At 37.0% G+C, this 19,019-nt stretch overlaps 1 protein-coding gene across 1 annotated transcript; it reads right to left on the bottom strand.

Annotated features, from left to right (window-relative positions):
- Positions 1–4,781: 4,781 nt before the first annotated feature.
- On the bottom strand, positions 4,782–5,606 carry LOC108203720 (uncharacterized). Its single transcript, XM_017372844.2, has one exon. The coding sequence runs from the start codon at positions 5,604–5,606 to the stop codon at positions 4,782–4,784; it is 825 nt and encodes a 274-aa protein (XP_017228333.2).
- Positions 5,607–19,019: the final 13,413 nt, after the last annotated feature.

Here is a 19,019-nt window from a genome sequence, read left to right as displayed (position 1 = left end):
TAGAATCGTTTGAAGTTAAAAACAACTTGTAGCTTCATTTTCGGTTGTTTGAAATTGTAATCAACTTGTAGTTTCATTCTTGACTCGTTTGAGCCCGGAAACAACTTGTTGCTTCATTATTGACTAGATTGAAGTTGGAAACAACTTGTAGCTTCATTCCAGACTCGTTTGAAGTTGAAAACAACTTGTACAATCATTTTCGGTTGTTTGAAATTGTAATCAACTTGTAGTTTCATTCTTGACTCGTTTGAGCCCGGAAACAACTTGTAGCTTCATTATTGGTAGATTGAAGTTGGAAACAACTTGTACCTTCATTCCAAACTCGTTTGAAGTTAAAAACAACTTGTAGCTTCATTTTAGGTTGTTTGAAATTGTAATCAACTTGTAGTTTCATTCTTGACTCGTTTGAGCCCGGAAACAACTTGTAGCTTCATTATTGACTAGATTGAAGTTGGAAACAACTTGTAGCTTCATTCCAGACTCGTTTGAAGTTGAAAACAACTTGTACATTCATTTTCGGTTGTTTGAAATTGGAATCAACTTGTAGTTTCATTCTTGACTCGTTTGAGCCCGGAAACAACTTGTAGCTTCATTATTGGTAGATTGAAGTTGGAAACAACTTGTAGCTTCATTCCAGACTCGTTTGAAGTTGAAAACAATTTGTAGCTTCATTTTCGTTTGTTTGAAATTGTAATCAACTTGTAGTTTCATTCTTGACTCTTTTGAGCCCGGAAACAACTTGTAGCTTCATTATTGACTAGATTAAAGTTGGAAACAACATGTAGCTTCATTCCAGACTCGTTTGAAGTTGAAAACAACTTTTACATTCATTTTCGGTTGTTTGAAATTGGAATAAACTTGTAGTTTCATTCTTGACTCGTTTGAGCTCGGAAACAACTTGTAGCTTCATTATTGGTAGATTGAAGTTGGAAACAAGTTTTAGCTTTATTCCAGACTCGTTTGTAGTTAAAAACAACTTGTAGCTTCATTTTCGGTTGTTTAAAATTGTAATCAACTTGTAATTTCATTCTTGACTCGTTTGAGCCCGGAAACAACTTGTAGCCTCATTATTGACTAGATTGAAGTTGGAAACAACTTGTTGCTTCATTCCAGACTCGTTTGAATTTGAAAAAAAACATGTAGCTTCATTTTCGGTTGTTTCAGATTGCAATCGACTTGTAGTTTCATTCTTGACTCGTCTGAGCCGGGAAACAATTTGTAGCTTCATTATTGACTGGATTGAAGTTTTTTTTTATTTTGCTAAATAAAAATGTATTAGAAAAAGGGAGGATACAAGTCTAGGGGCATACCGCGCGAAAAGAAGGATACAACGACACCTAAACAAAGACTAGCATACTAGCAAATAAGCAAACTATCAGACTAGATTGAAGTTGGAAACAACTTGTAGCTTCATTCCAGACTCGTTTGAAGTTGAAAACAACTTGTACATTCATTTTCGGTTGTTTGAAATTGGAATCAACTTGTAGTTTCATTCTTGACTCGTTTCAGCCCGGAAACAACTTGTAGCTTCATTATTGGTAAATTGAAGTTGGAAATAGCTTTTAGCTTTGTTCTAGAATCGTTTGAAGTTAAAAACAACTTGTAGCTTCATTTTCGGTTGTTTGAAATTGTAATCAACTTGTAGTTTCATTCTTGACTCGTTTGAGCCCGGAAACAACTTGTTGCTTCATTATTGACTAGATTGAAGTTGGAAACAACTTGTAGCTTCATTCCAGACTCGTTTGAAGTTGAAAACAACTTGTACAATCATTTTCGGTTGTTTGAAATTGTAATCAACTTGTAGTTTCATTCTTGACTCGTTTGAGCCCGGAAACAACTTGTAGCTTCATTATTGGTAGATTGAAGTTGGAAACAACTTGTACCTTCATTCCAAACTCGTTTGAAGTTAAAAACAACTTGTAGCTTCATTTTAGGTTGTTTGAAATTGTAATCAACTTGTAGTTTCATTCTTGACTCGTTTGAGCCCGGAAACAACTTGTAGCTTCATTATTGACTAGATTGAAGTTGGAAACAACTTGTAGCTTCATTCCAGACTCGTTTGAAGTTGAAAACAACTTGTACATTCATTTTCGGTTGTTTGAAATTGGAATCAACTTGTAGTTTCATTCTTGACTCGTTTGAGCCCGGAAACAACTTGTAGCTTCATTATTGGTAGATTGAAGTTGGAAACAACTTGTAGCTTCATTCCAGACTCGTTTGAAGTTGAAAACAATTTGTAGCTTCATTTTCGTTTGTTTGAAATTGTAATCAACTTGTAGTTTCATTCTTGACTCTTTTGAGCCCGGAAACAACTTGTAGCTTCATTATTGACTAGATTAAAGTTGGAAACAACATGTAGCTTCATTCCAGACTCGTTTGAAGTTGAAAATAACTTTTACATTCATTTTCGGTTGTTTGAAATTGGAATAAACTTGTAGTTTCATTCTTGACTCGTTTGAGCCCGGAAACAACTTATAGCTTCATTATTGGTAGATTGAAGTTGGAAACAAGTTTTAGCTTTATTCCAGACTCGTTTGTAGTTAAAAACAACTTGTAACTTCATTTTCGGTTGTTTGAAATTGTAATCAACTTGTAATTTCATTCTTGACTCGTTTGAGCCCGGAAACAACTTGTAGCTTCATTATTGACTAGATTGAAGTTGGGCCAACTTGTTGCTTCATTCCAGACTCGTTTGAATTTGAAAAAAAAACATGTAGCTTCATTTTCGGTTGTTTCAGATTGCAATCGACTTGTAGTTTCATTATTGACTCGTCTGAGCCGGGAAACAATTTGTAGCTTCATTATTGACTAGATTGAAGTTGGAAACAACTTGTAGCTTCATTCCAGACTCGTTTGAAGTTGAAAACAACTTGTACATTCATTTTCGGTTGTTTGAAATTGGAATCAACTTGTAGTTTCATTCTTGACTCGTTTCAGCCCGGAAGCAACTTGTAGCTTCATTATTGGTAAATTGAAGTTGGAAATAGCTTTTAGCTTTGTTCTAGAATCGTTTGAAGTTAAAAACAACTTGTAGCTTCATTTTCGGTTGTTTGAAATTGTAATCAATTTGTAGTTCCATTCTTGACTCGTTTGAGCCCGAAAACAACTTGTTGCTTCATTATTGACTAGATTGAAGTTGGAAACAACTTGTAGCTTCATTCCAGACTCGTTTGAAGTTGAAAACAACTTGTACAATCATTTTCGGTTGTTTGAAATTGTAATCAACTTGTAGTTTCATTCTTGACTCGTTTGAGCCCGGAAACAACTTGTAGCTTCATTATTGGTAGATTGAAGTTGGAAACAACTTGTACCTTCATTCCAAACTCGTTTGAAGTTAAAAACAACTTGTAGCTTCATTTTAGGTTGTTTGAAATTGTAATCAACTTGTAGTTTCATTCTTGACTCGTTTGAGCCCGGAAACAACTTGTAGCTTCATTATTGACTAGATTGAAGTTGGAAACAACTTGTAGCTTCATTCCAGACTCGTTTGAAGTTGAAAACAACTTGTACATTCATTTTCGGTTGTTTGAAATTGGAATCAACTTGTAGTTTCATTCTTGACTCGTTTGAGCCCGGAAACAACTTGTAGCTTCATTATTGGTAGATTGAAGTTAGAAACAACTTGTAGCTTCATTCCAGACTCGTTTGAAGTTGAAAACAACTTGTAGCTTCATTTTCGGTTGTTTGAAATTGTAATCAACTTGTAGTTTCATTCTTGACTCTTTTGAGCCCGGAAACAACTTGTAGCTTCATTATTGACTAGATTGAATTTGGAAACAACTTGTAGCTTCATTCCAGACTCGTTTGAAGTTGAAAACAACTTTTACATTCATTTTCGGTTGTTTGAAATTGGAATAAACTTGTAGTTTCATTCTTGACTCGTTTGAGCTCGGAAACAACTTGTAGCTTCATTATTGGTAGATTGAAGTTGGAAACAAGTTTTAGCTTTATTCCAGACTCGTTTGTAGTTAAAAACAACTTGTAGCTTCATTTTCGGTTGTTTAAAATTGTAATCAACTTGTAATTTCATTCTTGACTCGTTTGAGCCCGGAAACAACTTGTAGCCTCATTATTGACTAGATTGAAGTTGGAAACAACTTGTTGCTTCATTCCAGACTCGTTTGAATTTGAAAAAAAACTTGTAGCTTCATTTTCGGTTGTTTCAAATTGCAATCGACTTGTAGTTTCATTCTTGACTCGTCTGAGCCGGGAAACAACCTGTAGCTTCATTATTGACTAGATTGAAGTTGGAAACAACTTGTAGCTTCATTCCAGACTCGTTTAAAGTTGAAAACAACTTGTACATTCATTTTCGGTTGTTTGAAATTGGAATCAACTTGTAGTTTCATTCTCGACTCGTTTCAGCCCGGAAACAACTTGTAGCTTCATTATTGGTAAATTGAAGTTGGAAATAGCTTTTAGCTTTATTCTAGACTCGTTTGAAGTTAAAAACAACTTGTAGCTTCATTTTCGGTTGTTTGAAATTGTAATCAACTTGTAGTTTCATTCTTGACTCGTTTGAGCCCGGAAACAACTTGTTGCTTCATTATGGACTAGATTGAAGTTGGAAACAACTTGTAGCTTCATTCCAGACTCGTTTGAAGTTGAAAACAACTTCTTCTTTTTTTTCATAAATAAAATTTTATAGAAGAAAAACAAGCTACAAACTACAAGGGGCATACCCCAGGGAATTACATCACAAAATCAAGTACTGGAAACTTCAACTAACAAAAACAAACTAGAAATCGCAAGAGATCTAGAAAACCTAGAAATCTAAAATTCTAGAAGAGATCTAAAATTAAATTTAAGTCCTTGAGAGCCGCAACTTGGAACTTTGATGAGGAGTGGAGTTTTTCTCTGAGCATACGTTTAGCATAGAACTTTGTCATACTGGCAGGAATTCTATGATTTGAATTGTGGAGGCGATCATTCCTTTCCTTCCAAATTAAAAAAACAGAAATAGCAAGGTACAAGTGGCCAACTTGTTTCCTAATTGCTTTGGGTCTGTTAAGCAAGACACGACCATTGCGGTAGCACGTGATGTCGTTTGCATACTGGAAACTATTACTAGACAGAACTTCAGAAGCATAAGTGCAGGAACAAAACAAATGATCATGTGACTCTATGGCATTATTACATAATAAACAGCATAAGTCGGTCGTCATTTGAAACTGTTTCATGCGATCTTTAGTAAGCAGTCTTCCTTTTAAAACAAGCCAGAGAGTAAAAGCACACTTGGGGATCGCTAAATTATGCCAAACAATATCAACCCAAGGTGGAGCAATAGGTCTGGTACGAATATGATTCCAAATCAGGGAAATAGAAACAGCCAAGCTTGGATTAGGTCGCCATACAATAGAATCACTGCTGTGAATTTGAATAGGCAGAATTTTACGTCGAAGCTCAACCATGTCCAAATGATTGGAGGGGGGCAGAAACCAGGAGGAGTTATCAATATAAACTGAAATTCTTGCACGTAGGGAGGATTCAGCAATAGAAACCAAACTGGGATGACAATGGAATAGCAGCGGAGTACCATTGATCCAGGGGTCATGCCAGAAAAGGAAATTAGAATTGCTACCAACCTTGTATTGAAATAAGCCCATTACAACATGCCGCAATCCCAGAAATTTTTTGATACACTAGGAAGCCTTAGCAGGGATGTTCATAGTCCAAATCGAGCGATTTTTAAGGAATTTAGCCTTAAACCAAGCAATCCAAAGTGAATCAGTGGAGGGCTGGATAAGACGCCAAAGGTGATATAATAATGCAGCTCGATTTCTAGTGCAGAGGTCAAAAAGTCCCAGGCCACCCTCACATTTTGGAACACAATAGTCCGACCACTTAACTTTGATCATTTTAGAACTATCAGAGGTGCCTCCCCAAAGAAATTTGTTAAAAAGAGTCTGGATCCTCTTAAGGACTCCTTTAGGCAGGCAGAAATGATTCGACCAAAACCCAAAAATACCATAGAGACAAGACTTGAGAAGCAGAAGTCGTCCCGCATGATTTAAACAAATATTGACCCAAGAATCAATACGAGCTCTGATCTTCATAAGTAAAGGCATACAGTGTTGGAGATTCAGCTTCGAGGTGATCAAAGGCAGACCAAGATAACGAACTGGAAGTGATCCCTCGACAAAACCAGTAGATATCCGGATGTGAGACTTAAGATGTGAATCAACATTGGCCGTGAAAAATTGACTCTTAGAAGCATTAGGACGAAGGCCAGAGCAGTGAGAAAACTCCAATAAACTCAGCATTAAAAGATCAACCGAATGAGCATCACCATGACAAAAAAGCAAAATGTCGTCAGCAAAAGTTAAATGAGTGATGTTCAGCTGCTTTGTACACCAATGATGCTTGAAATCTTGAGTAGAACAATGTTTGTTTAAACAGGCCGTGAGAATTTCCATAGCGAGGACAAAGATATAAGGCGACAAGGGGTCTCCTTGTCGCAATCCAGAGGCAGCTGGGAAATGACCCTCAAGACAGCCATTGACTTTGACTGATAACATGGCCCCAGTAATGCAAGTCATAATCCATTGAATGAAAGTAACAGGGAAACCATACTTTACCAGAATTGAATGAACAAATTCCCAGCTAATGGAGTCAAAAACTTTCCGAAGATCAATCTTGAAAGCACATCGAGGAGGCCCGGAGGTAAGATGATAATCTCGAAACAATGCTTGGCTAAGGAGAATGTTATCCCCGATTTTCCTTCCTGGAACAAAGGCAGTCTGAGGAAGGGAAATGAGAGAGGGTAAAACCAGTTTAAGGCGAAGAGAAATCATCTTGGTAATGCACTTGTACAGAACGTTGCAACACGCAATGGGTCTGAAATCATTCATAGACTCCGAAGAAGGCCCTTTCGGAATTAAAGATAATGCAGTGGCATTAATAATTCTGGGGAGGTGCGAATTGCGAAAGAAATGAAGCACAGCCGAGCAAACATTATCCCCAACAATGTCCCAAGTAGCCAAATAAAACTCAACAGTGAAACCATCCGGACCCGAGCATTTATTCTTGGCCATAGATTTGAGGGTGTTGAGAATATCATCTTTGTCAAATGGCCGAGAAAGCATAAGAATCTGGGATTCAGAGAGCATGGGAGTCTGAATATCATCAGGAAGAGCATTAACCGGAAAAGCATGTCCCATCAAATTAGAGTAATGGTCAACAGCCACCCTAGAAATATCACTGTGAGAAGTGACAATATTGCCATCCTGGTCTTTAAGCGATAAAATTTTGTTGCTATTCCACCTGTTTCGACAAGCATTAGAAAAGAAACGATTATTTGAATCTCCCACTTTGAGCCAATGAACACAAGATTTTTGCTTGAGAAAAAGTTCTTCATTGTAGCAAGCATTTTGAAGCTCCTGGATCAACAATTTCTCATGAAGGAGAAGATCAGCAGAAGGAATACTTGGAAGAGAATCCTGGAAAGAAAACAGGGTATTTCGGGCCTCTTGGAGTTTACTGTGAATGTTTCCCGACTGCTTATTAAGAAGTCGCAATGCAGATTTCACCTTTTTAAGCTTGCCAGTCAAAATAAACCAAGGATCACCAGAAATATTAGTGGACCAAGCATCCTTCACAGTTCGGAGGAAATCATTATGGAGAATAAGATGATTGAAGAATTGAAAAGGCTTTACCAAATTCTCCGCTGGCATACCAAGATGAACAGCAATGGGACAGTGATCAGAGAGTCCCTTGTGCAAAACAAAGGTTTGGGACAAATTAAAATGCTGCAACCATCCTTCATTGACCAAGCATCTGTCTAATCTCTTGAAAACAGGGGAGGCAATACAGCAGTCCCACCAAGTGAAAGCATTACCAGTGGTTCTAAGATCAGAGAAACCACTGGCGGCCAAGAAATCATTAAAATCAACCATTGCCGAGGTCCAATTAACCCCATTACTAGCTTCAGACGGGCATCTACAAGCATTAAAATCACCTAGAGCACACCAACTGGCATGGGAAGGAATAGAAGCCTTGAATTCCAACAAATCAGCCCATAAAGCTCTACGTTCCATTAAAGCATTAGAACCGTAGATAAAAGAAGCATAGAACTCAAGCCCACCATCAATTCTCAAAATACTACATGTGTGATGCTGAGCAGAGCAGACCATAGAAGTTACCTTCCAAACTTTGGGGTCAAAACCAATCCAGATACGGCCATGATAGTGCTGAGAATAATTAAACAGCCACGAGAACTTAGGACCAATAAATTTAGAAATAGACAAAGCTGAAGTTTCCAGTACATGAGTTTCCAACAGAACAATAAAAGACAAGTGATGTAAATCAATGAAATCCTTGACAAAAGACTGCTTGTTATTTAGACCTCTAATATTATATGTACAAAGGTCGTAATGCATAATTTAAGATTAAGAGTTAGCAGGGGACTTCCCCTTAGCGCGTTTGAGCCGCTTGCGCTGAGATCTAGTCAACTGAAACTCTCCAACATCAGAACTTTCCATCTGAACTCCAGTTTTCATATCAACTTCATCGACATTTCTGAGATTACGAAAATTTTTTGCTGGTGTGGCAGATTCATCCGAACCCTGGTCAGCAGGAGAAACAAGACCAATTTTAGCAGGAGTACGTTCAACACCCTTGGTCTGACTTCCTGATGGAACAGTATCACTCACAGTAGGATCAGGGCTGTGAAGTTTGCTATCAGTGACCTTTACTACAGGAGTGGCGGCAGGACTGTTCTTGTGGGGAGCATCCACAGAACCATCATTAGCATTAGATTTTTGAACCCATTTCCTCGTAACAGAAGGGCAGGAGCCAATTAAATGGCCAAGGGACTTGCAAGCAGTGCAAATAAGATGGCGATTAGGATAGCTAACCAGAACCTTGTCAATTTTCTTGTCACCAGAGCAAGGATCAAGGACAGTAACAGGAATTGAGGTTGGGAGGACATCTCCAATGGTGTAATTAACACACATTTTTGCAAAGGGAAGCACCTCCAATTTTGATGTCAGCTCATCAGCACAAAGAGGTGGCCCAATTGCACTAGCCAATCTGCTAAGGCATTGTTCATTCCAATAACAATCAGGTACTCCATCAAACCTCACCCAAAGTGGCATAGTGGTGACAGAATTGACCTTAGTACCCCAAGCATGAACAACTAAAGGTCTTCTGTCCACATACCAAGTGCCTTTCGACAAGATCTTGTTCATCTCAAATTCAGAGTCAAAACGGAACAAGAATGTGTTACTGTCTTTCTGCCCAACATGGACGAGGCCCCTTCCTTTCCAGAACTTGTTAGCGAAGTCCACAACTCTTTGATACGAAGCAGTGCCTTTAGTGAAAGACCCGACAATAGTAGTCTTTAACTTGTTCATACCATCTCTTTTAACATCATCCGGAGGACTAACAATGGATTCCCCAGCAGGAGGTGGTAAATAAGAGAAGCTAACCTTTTTTACCGAGGAACTTGGCTCTTTAACAACTTGGGACCAAGATTTTGGTTGAGAATCAGCACCCAAAACACCTACAGAGGGCTTAGGAGACTTAGGAACCTCCTCAGACACCTTCGATGCTTCAACAAAAACTGGAGTTTGCGACTTGGGCAATTTATCAAACATATCATCTGCAGTTCTAAGCTCAACTTTTTGCTTTAATTTCTCAACAAAAGGATTACCAGTGGTCTGAGACTCACCACTTTGAGGTTTGACACCGAGTTTAGGCAAGCCAAACTCATCACGAGACGGGATACGAAGACCCCCAAACCCATCTTTGAGCTGTTTGTCGAAGATCTGTTCCTCCTTAAAACCCTGAGATTTCAAAAAACCCAAGGCATCCGTAAGCTTCCTCCTAGTATCAATTAGAGCATCTCGCTCGTGCTTAGAAGTTCTGAGCATAGCATGGACAGTAGCACTGGTTTCATTCTTGCAGAGCTCCATAGCTGATTTCGGCGAGAGAGGCTCGTCACTTCCAGAATCCTCACCAAGATCCTCAACCTCAACTTGCTCCACCACCGGTATACCGCCTACCAAGGAACTGGAGCGAACCCAAGACCCCTCAAGAGGGTGTGCATCAATATGCATCCCAGACATATCTTTCCCAGTACCCGAAAAGATTTCATGGAAAATATCACTACGAACAGCAACCCGAGCACTAGAATGGAAAACCCCATCCTCGAGCTTGTTGCCGTCATGATCAACAGGGCAACCATCAGAATCACAGTTGGAGCTCATCCTGGAAAGACCGAAAGAAAATAAGTGTTTATATAAATATAATAAGAAATTTAAGTGAGGGATTTGAGCGAGAGAACAGAAAAGAGGCGGAAGGGTTTGGATTTTGAGAAAGAAAAGAGAACTTGTACATTCATTTTCGGTTGTTTGAAATTGGAATCAACTTGTAGTTTCATTCTTGACTCGTTTGAGCCTGGAAACAACTTGTAGCTTCATTATTGACTAGATTGAAGTTGAAAACAACTTGTAGCTTCATTCCAGACTCGTTTGAAGTTGAAAACAACTTGTACATTCATTTTCGGTTGTTTGAAATTGGAATCGACTTGTAGTTTCATTCTTGACTCGTTTGAGCCTGAAAACAACTTGTAGCTTCATTATTGACTAGATTGAAGTTGGAAACAACTTGTAGCTTCATTCCAGACTCGTTTGAATTTGAAAAAAAACTTGTAGCTTCATTTTCGGTTGTTTCAAATTGCAATCGACTTGTAGTTTCATTCTTGACTCGTCTGAGCCGGGAACCAACTTGTAGCTTCATTATTGACTAGATTGAAGTTGGAAACAACTTGTAGCTTCATTCCAGACTCTTTTGAAGTTAAAAACAACTTGTAGCTTCATTTTCGGTTGTTTGAAAATGTAATCAACTTGTAGTTTCATTCTTGACTTGTTTGAGCCCGGAAACAACCTGTAGCTTCATTATTGGTAGATTGAAGTTGGAAACAAGTTTTAGCTTTATTCCAGACTCGTTTGTAGTTAAAAATAACTTGTAGCTTCATTTTCGGTTGTTTGAAATTGTAAACAACTTGTAATTTCATTCTTGACTCGTCTGAGCCCGGAAACAACTTGTAGCTTCATTATTAGATTGAAGTTGGAAACAACTTGTTGCTTCATTCCAGACTCGTTTGAATTTGGAAAAAAACTTGTAGCTTCTTTTTCGGTTGTTTCATATTGCAATCGACTTGTAGTTTCATTCTTGACTCGTCTGAGCCGGGAAACAACTTGTAGCTTCATTATTGACTAGATTGAAGTTGGAAACAACTTGTAGCTTCATTCCAGACTCGTTTGAAGTTGAAAACAACTTGTACATTCATTTTCGGTTGTTTGAAATTGGAATCAACTTGTAGTTTCATTCTCGACTCGTTTCAGCCCGGAAACAACTTGTAGCTTCATTATTGGTAAATTGAAGTTGGAAATAGCTTTTAGCTTTATTCTAGACTCGTTTGAAGTTAAAAACAACTTGTGGCTTCATTTTCGGTTGTGTGAAATTGTAATCAACTTGTAGTTGCATTCTTGACTCGTTTGAGCCCGGAAACAACTTGTTGCTTCATTATTGACTAGATTGAAGTTGGAAACAACTTGTAGCTTCATTCCAGACTCGTTTGAAGTTGAAAACAACTTGTACATTCATTTTCGGTTGTTTGAAATTGTAATCAACTTGTAGTTTCATTCTTGACTCGTTTGAGCCCAGAAAAAACTTGTAGCTTCATTATTGACTAGATTGAGGTTGGAAACAACTTGTAGCTTCATTCCAGACTCGTTTGAAGTTGAAAACAACTTGTAGCTTCATTTTCGGTTGTTTGAAATTGTAATCAACTTGTAGTTTCATTCTTGACTCTTTTGAGCCCGGAAACAACTTGTAGTTTCATTATTGACTAGATTGAATTTGGAAACAACTTGTAGCTTCATTCCAGACTCGTTTGAAGTTGAAAACAACTTTTACATTCATTTTCGGTTGTTTGAAATTGGAATAAACTTGTAGTTTCATTCTTGACTCGTTTGAGCTCGGAAACAACTTGTAGCTTCATTATTGGTAGATTGAAGTTGGAAACAAGTTTTAGCTTTATTCCAGACTCGTTTGTAGTTAAAAACAACTTGTAGCTTCATTTTCGGTTGTTTGAAATTGTAATCAACTTGTAATTTCATTCTTGACTCGTTTGAGCCCGGAAACAACTTGTAGCCTCATTATTGACTAGATTGAAGTTGGAAACAACTTGTTGCTTCATTCCAGACTCGTTTGAATTTGAAAAAAAACTTGTAGCTTCATTTTCGGTTGTTTCAAATTGCAATCGACTTGTAGTTTCATTCTTGACTCATCTGAGCCGGGAAACAACTTGTAGCTTCATTATTGACTAGATTGAAGTTGGAAACAACTTGTAGCTTCATTCCAGACTCGTTTAAAGTTGAAAACAACTTGTACATTCATTTTCGGTTGTTTGAAATTGGAATCAACTTGTAGTTTCATTCTCGACTCGTTTCAGCCTGGAAACAACTTGTAGCTTCATTATTGGTAAATTGAAGTTGGAAATAGCTTTTAGCTTTATTCTAGACTCGTTTGAAGTTAAAAACAACTTGTAGCTTCATTTTCGGTTGTTTGAAATTGTAATCAACTTGTAGTTTCATTCTTGACTCGTTTGAGCCCGGAAACAACTTGTTGCTTCATTATTGACTAGATTGAAGTTGGAAACAACTTGTAGCTTCATTCCAGACTCGTTTGAAGTTGAAAACAACTTGTACATTCATTTTCGGTTGTTTGAAATTGGAAGCAACTTGTAGTTTCATTCTTGACTCGTTTGAGCCTGGAAACAACTTGTAGCTTCATTATTGACTAGATTGAAGTTGGAAACAACTTGTAGCTTCATTCCAGACTCGTTTGAATTTGAAAAAAAACTTGTAGCTTCATTTTCGGTTGTTTCAGATTGCAATCGACTTGTAGTTTCATTCTTGACTCGTCTGAGCCGGGAAACAACTTGGAGCTTCATTATTGACTAGATTGAAGTTGGAAACAACTTGTAGCTTCATTCCAGACTCATTTGAAGTTAAAAACAACTTGTAGCTTCATTTTCGGTTGTTTGAAATTGTAATCAACTTGTAGTTTCATTCTTGACTCGTTTGAGCCCGGAAACAACTTGTAGCTTCATTATTGGTAGATTGAAGTTGGAAACAAGTTTTAGCTTTATTCCAGACTCGTTTGTAGTTAAAAATAACTTGTAGCTTCATTTTCGGTTGTTTGAAATTGTAAACAACTTGTAATTTCATTCTTGACTCGTTTGAGCCCGGAAACAACTTGTAGCTTCATTATTGACTAGATTGAAGTTGGAAACAACTTGTTGCTTCATTCCAGACTCGTTTGAATTTGGAAAAAAACTTGTAGCTTCATTTTCGGTTGTTTCATATTGCAATCGACTTGTAGTTTCATTCTTGACTCGTCTGAGCCGGGAAACAACTTGTAGCTTCATTATTGACTAGATTGAAGTTGGAAACAACTTGTAGCTTCATTCCAGACTCGTTTGAAGTTGAAAACAACTTGTACATTCATTTTCGGTTGTTTGAAATTGGAATCAACTTGTAGTTTCATTCTCGACTCGTTTCAGCCCGGAAACAACTTGTAGCTTCATTATTGGTAAATTGAAGTTGGAAATAGCTTTTAGCTTTATTCTAGACTCGTTTGAAGTTAAAAACAACTTGTAGCTTCATTTTCGGTTGTTTGAAATTGTAATCAACTTGTAGTTGCATTCTTGACTCGTTTGAGCCCGGAAACAACTTGTTGCTTCATTATTGACTAGATTGAAGTTGGAAACAACTTGTAGCTTCATTCCAGACTCGTTTGAAGTTGAAAACAACTTGTACATTCATTTTCGGTTGTTTGAAATTGGAATCAACTTGTAGTTTCATTCTTGACTCGTTTGAGCCTGGAAACAACTTGTAGCTTCATTATTGACTAGATTGAAGTTGGAAACAACTTGTAGCTTCATTCCAGACTCGTTTGAATTTGAAAAAAAACTTGTAGCTTCATTTTCGGTTGTTTCAGATTGCAATCGACTTGTAGTTTCATTCTTGACTCGTCTGAGCCGGGAAACAACTTGTAGCTTCATTATTGACTAGATTGAAGTTGGAAACAACTTGTAGCTTCATTCCAGACTCATTTGAAGTTAAAAACAACTTGTAGCTTCATTTTCGGTTGTTTGAAATTGTAATCAACTTGTAGTTTCATTCTTGACTCGTTTGAGCCCGGAAACAACTTGTAGCTTCATTATTGGTAGATTGAAGTTGGAAACAAGTTTTAGCTTTATTCCAGACTCGTTTGTAGTTAAAAATAACTTGTAGCTTCATTTTCGGTTGTTTGAAATTGTAAACAACTTGTAATTTCATTCTTGACTCGTTTGAGCCCGGAAACAACTTGTAGCTTCATTATTGACTAGATTGAAGTTGGAAACAACTTGTTGCTTCATTCCAGACTCGTTTGAATTTGGAAAAAAACTTGTAGCTTCATTTTCGGTTGTTTCATATTGCAATCGACTTGTAGTTTCATTCTTGACTCGTCTGAGCCGGGAAACAACTTGTAGCTTCATTATTGACTAGATTGAAGTTGGAAACAACTTGTAGCTTCATTCCAGACTCGTTTGAAGTTGAAAACAACTTGTACATTCATTTTCGGTTGTTTGAAATTGGAATCAACTTGTAGTTTCATTCTCGACTCGTTTCAGCCCGGAAACAACTTGTAGCTTCATTATTGGTAAATTGAAGTTGGAAATAGCTTTTAGCTTTATTCTAGACTCGTTTGAAGTTAAAAACAACTTGTAGCTTCATTTTCGGTTGTTTGAAATTGTAATCAACTTGTAGTTGCATTCTTGACTCGTTTGAGCCCGGAAACAACTTGTTGCTTCATTATTGACTAGATTGAAGTTGGAAACAACTTGTAGCTTCATTCCAGACTCGTTTGAAGTTGAAAACAACTTGTACATTCATTTTCGGTTGTTTGAAATTGGAATCAACTTGTAGTTTCATTCTTGACTCGTTTGAGCCTGGAAACAACTTGTAGCTTCATTATTGACTAGATTGAAGTTGGAAACAACTTGTAGCTTCATTCCAGACTCGTTTGAATTTGAAAAAAAACTTGTAGCTTCATTTTCGGTTGTTTCAGATTGCAATCGACTTGTAGTTTCATTCTTGACTCGTCTGAGCCGGGAAACAACTTGTAGCTTCATTATTGACTAGATTGAAGTTGGAAACAACTTGTAGCTTCATTCCAGACTCATTTGAAGTTAAAAACAACTTGTAGCTTCATTTTCGGTTGTTTGAAATTGTAATCAACTTGTAGTTTCATTCTTGACTCGTTTGAGCCCGGAAACAACTTGTAGCTTCATTATTGGTAGATTGAAGTTGGAAACAAGTTTTAGCTTTATTTCAGACTCGTTTGTAGTTAAAAATAACTTGTAGCTTCATTTTCGGTTGTTTGAAATTGTAAACAACTTGTAATTTCATTCTTGACTCGTTTGAGCCCGGAAACAACTTGTAGCTTCATTATTGACTAGATTGAAGTTGGAAACAACTTGTTGCTTCATTCCAGACTCGTTTGAATTTGGAAAAAAACTTGTAGCTTCATTTTCGGTTGTTTCATATTGCAATCGTATTGTAGTTTCATTCTTGACTCGTCTGAGCCGGGAAACAACTTGTAGCTTCATTATTGACTAGATTGAAGTTGGAAACAACTTGTAGCTTCATTCCAGACTCGTTTGAAGTTGAAAACAACTTGTACATTCATTTTCGGTTGTTTGAAATTGGAATCAACTTGTAGTTTCATTCTCGACTCGTTTCAGCCCGGAAACAACTTGTAGCTTCATTACTGGTAAATTGAAGTTGGAAATAGCTTTTAGCTTTATTCTAGAGTCGTTTGAAGTTAAAAACAACTTGTGGCTTCATTTTCGGTTGTGTGAAATTGTAATCAACTTGTAGTTGCATTCTTGACTCGTTTGAGCCCGGAAACAACTTGTTGCTTCATTATTGACTAGATTGAAGTTGGAAACAACTTGTAGCTTCATTCCAGACTCGTTTGAAGTTGAAAACAACTTGTACATTCATTTTCGGTTGTTTGAAATTGTAATCAACTTGTAGTCTCATTCTTGACTCGTTTGAGCCCAGAAAAAACTTGTAGCTTCATTATTGACTAGATTGAGGTTGGAAACAACTTGTAGCTTCATTCCAGACTCGTTTGAAGTTGAAAACAACTTGTAGCTTCATTTTCGGTTGTTTGAAATTGTAATCAACTTGTAGTTGCATTCTTGACTCGTTTGAGCCCGGAAACAACTTGTTGCTTCATTATTGACTAGATTGAAGTTGGAAACAACTTGTAGCTTCATTCCAGACTCGTTTGAAGTTGAAAACAACTTGTACATTCATTTTCGGTTGTTTGAAATTGGAATCAACTTGTAGTTTCATTCTTGACTCGTTTGAGCCTGGAAACAACTTGTAGCTTCATTATTGACTAGATTGAAGTTGGAAACAACTTGTAGCTTCATTCCAGACTCGTTTGAATTTGAAAAAAAACTTGTAGCTTCATTTTCGGTTGTTTCAGATTGCAATCGACCTGTAGTTTCATTCTTGACTCGTCTGAGCCCGGAAACAACTTGTAGCTTCATTATTGGTAGATTGAAGTTGGAAACAGGTTTTAGCTTTATTTTAGACTCGTTTGTAGTTTAAAATAACTTGTAGCTTCATTTTCGGTTGTTAAAAATTGTAAACAACTTGTAATTTCATTCTTGACTCGTTTGAGCCCGGAAACAACTTGTAGCTTCATTATTGACTAGATTGAAGTTGGAAACAACTTGTAGCTTCATTCCAGACTCGTTTGAAGTTGAAAACAACTTGTAGCTTCATTATTGACTAGATTGAAGTTGGAAACAACTTGTAGCTTCATTCCAGACTTGTTTGAAGTTGAAAACAACTTGTACATTCATTTTCGGTTGTTTGAAATTGGAATCAACTTGTAGTTTCATTCTCGACTCGTTTCAGCCCGGAAACAACTTGTAGCTTCATTATTGGTAAATTGAAGTTGGAAATAGCTTTTAGCTTTATTCTAGACTCGTTTGAAGTTAAAAACAACTTGTGGCTTCATTTTCGGTTGTGTGAAATTGTAATCAACTTGTAGTTGCATTCTTGACTCGTTTGAGCCCGGAAACAACTTGTTGCTTCATTATTGACTAGATTGAAGTTGGAAACAACTTGTAGCTTCATTCCAGACTCGTTTGAAGTTGAAAACAACTTGTACATTCATTTTCGGTTGTTTGAAATTGTAATCAACTTGTAGTTTCATTCTTGACTCGTTTGAGCCCAGAAAAAACTTGTAGCTTCATTATTGACTAGATTGAGGTTGGAAACAACTTGTAGCTTCATTCCAGACTCGTTTGAAGTTGAAAACAACTTGTAGCTTCATTTTCGGTTGTTTGAAATTGTAATCAACTTGTAGTTTCATTCTTGACTCTTTTGAGCCCGGAAACAACTTGTAGTTTCATTATTGACTAGATTGAATTTGGAAACAACTTGTTGCTTCATTCCAGACTCGTTTGAATTTGAAAAAAAACTTGTAGCTTCATTTTCGGTTGTTTCAAATTGCAATCGACTTGTAGTTTCATTCTTGACTCGTCTGAGCCGGGAAACAACTTGTAGCTTCATTATTGACTAGATTGAAGTTGGAAACAACTTGTAGCTTCATTCCAGACTCGTTTAAAGTTGAAAACAACTTGTACATTCATTTTCGGTTGTTTGAAATTGGAATCAACTTGTAGTTTCATTCTCGACTCGTTTCAGCCCGGAAACAACTTGTAGCTTCATTATTGGTAAATTGAAGTTGGAAATAGCTTTTAGCTTTATTCTAGACTCGTTTGAAGTTAAAAACAACTTGTAGCTTCATTTTCGGTTGTTTGAAATTGTAATCAACTTGTAGTTTCATTCTTGACTCGTTTGAGCCCGGAAACAACTTGTTGCTTCATTATTGACTAGATTGAAGTTGGAAACAACTTGTAGCTTCATTCCAGACTCGTTTGAAGTTGAAAACAACTTGTACATTCATTTTCGGTTGTTTGAAATTGGAAGCAACTTGTAGTTTCATTCTTGACTCGTTTGAGCCTGGAAACAACTTGTAGCTTCATTATTGACTAGATTGAAGTTGGAAACAACTTGTAGCTTCATTCCAGACTCGTTTGAATTTGAAAAAAAACTTGTAGCTTCATTTTCGGTTGTTTCAGATTGCAATCGACTTGTAGTTTCATTCTTGACTCGTCTGAGCCGGGAAACAACTTGGAGCTTCATTATTGACTAGATTGAAGTTGGAAACAACTTGTAGCTTCATTCCAGACTCATTTGAAGTTAAAAACAACTTGTAGCTTCATTTTCGGTTGTTTGAAATTGTAATCAACTTGTAGTTTCATTCTTGACTCGTTTGAGCCCGGAAACAACTTGTAGCTTCATTATTGGTAGATTGAAGTTGGAAACAAGTTTTAGCTTTATTCCAGACTCGTTTGTAGTTAAAAATAACTTGTAGCTTCATTTTCGGTTGTTTGAAATTGTAAACAACTTGTAATTTCATTCTTGACTCGTTTGAGCCCGGAAACAACTTGTAGCTTCATTATTGACTAGATTGAAGTTGGAAACAACTTGTTGCTTCATTCCAGACTCGTTTGAATTTGGAAAAAAACTTGTAGCTTCATTTTCGGTTGTTTCATATTGCAATCGACTTGTAGTTTCATTCTTGACTCGTCTGAGCCGGGAAACAACTTGTAGCTTCATTATTGACTAGATTGAAGTTGGAAACAACTTGTAGCTTCATTCCAGACTCGTTTGAAGTTGAAAACAACTTGTACATTCATTTTCGGTTGTTTGAAATTGGAATCAACTTGTAGTTTCATTCTCGACTCGTTTCAGCCCGGAAACAACTTGTAGCTTCATTACTGGTAAATTGAAGTTGGAAATAGCTTTTAGCTTTATTCTAGACTCGTTTGAAGTTAAAAACAACTTGTGGCTTCATTTTCGGTTGTGTGAAAT

Source organism: Daucus carota, chromosome 9 (assembly GCF_001625215.2).
Source record: "Daucus carota subsp. sativus chromosome 9, DH1 v3.0, whole genome shotgun sequence".
NCBI classification, from domain to species: Eukaryota; Viridiplantae; Streptophyta; class Magnoliopsida; order Apiales; family Apiaceae; genus Daucus; species Daucus carota.
The sequence above is the reverse complement of the archived record's forward strand: the minus strand, read 5'-3'. Positions and strand labels throughout refer to the sequence as shown.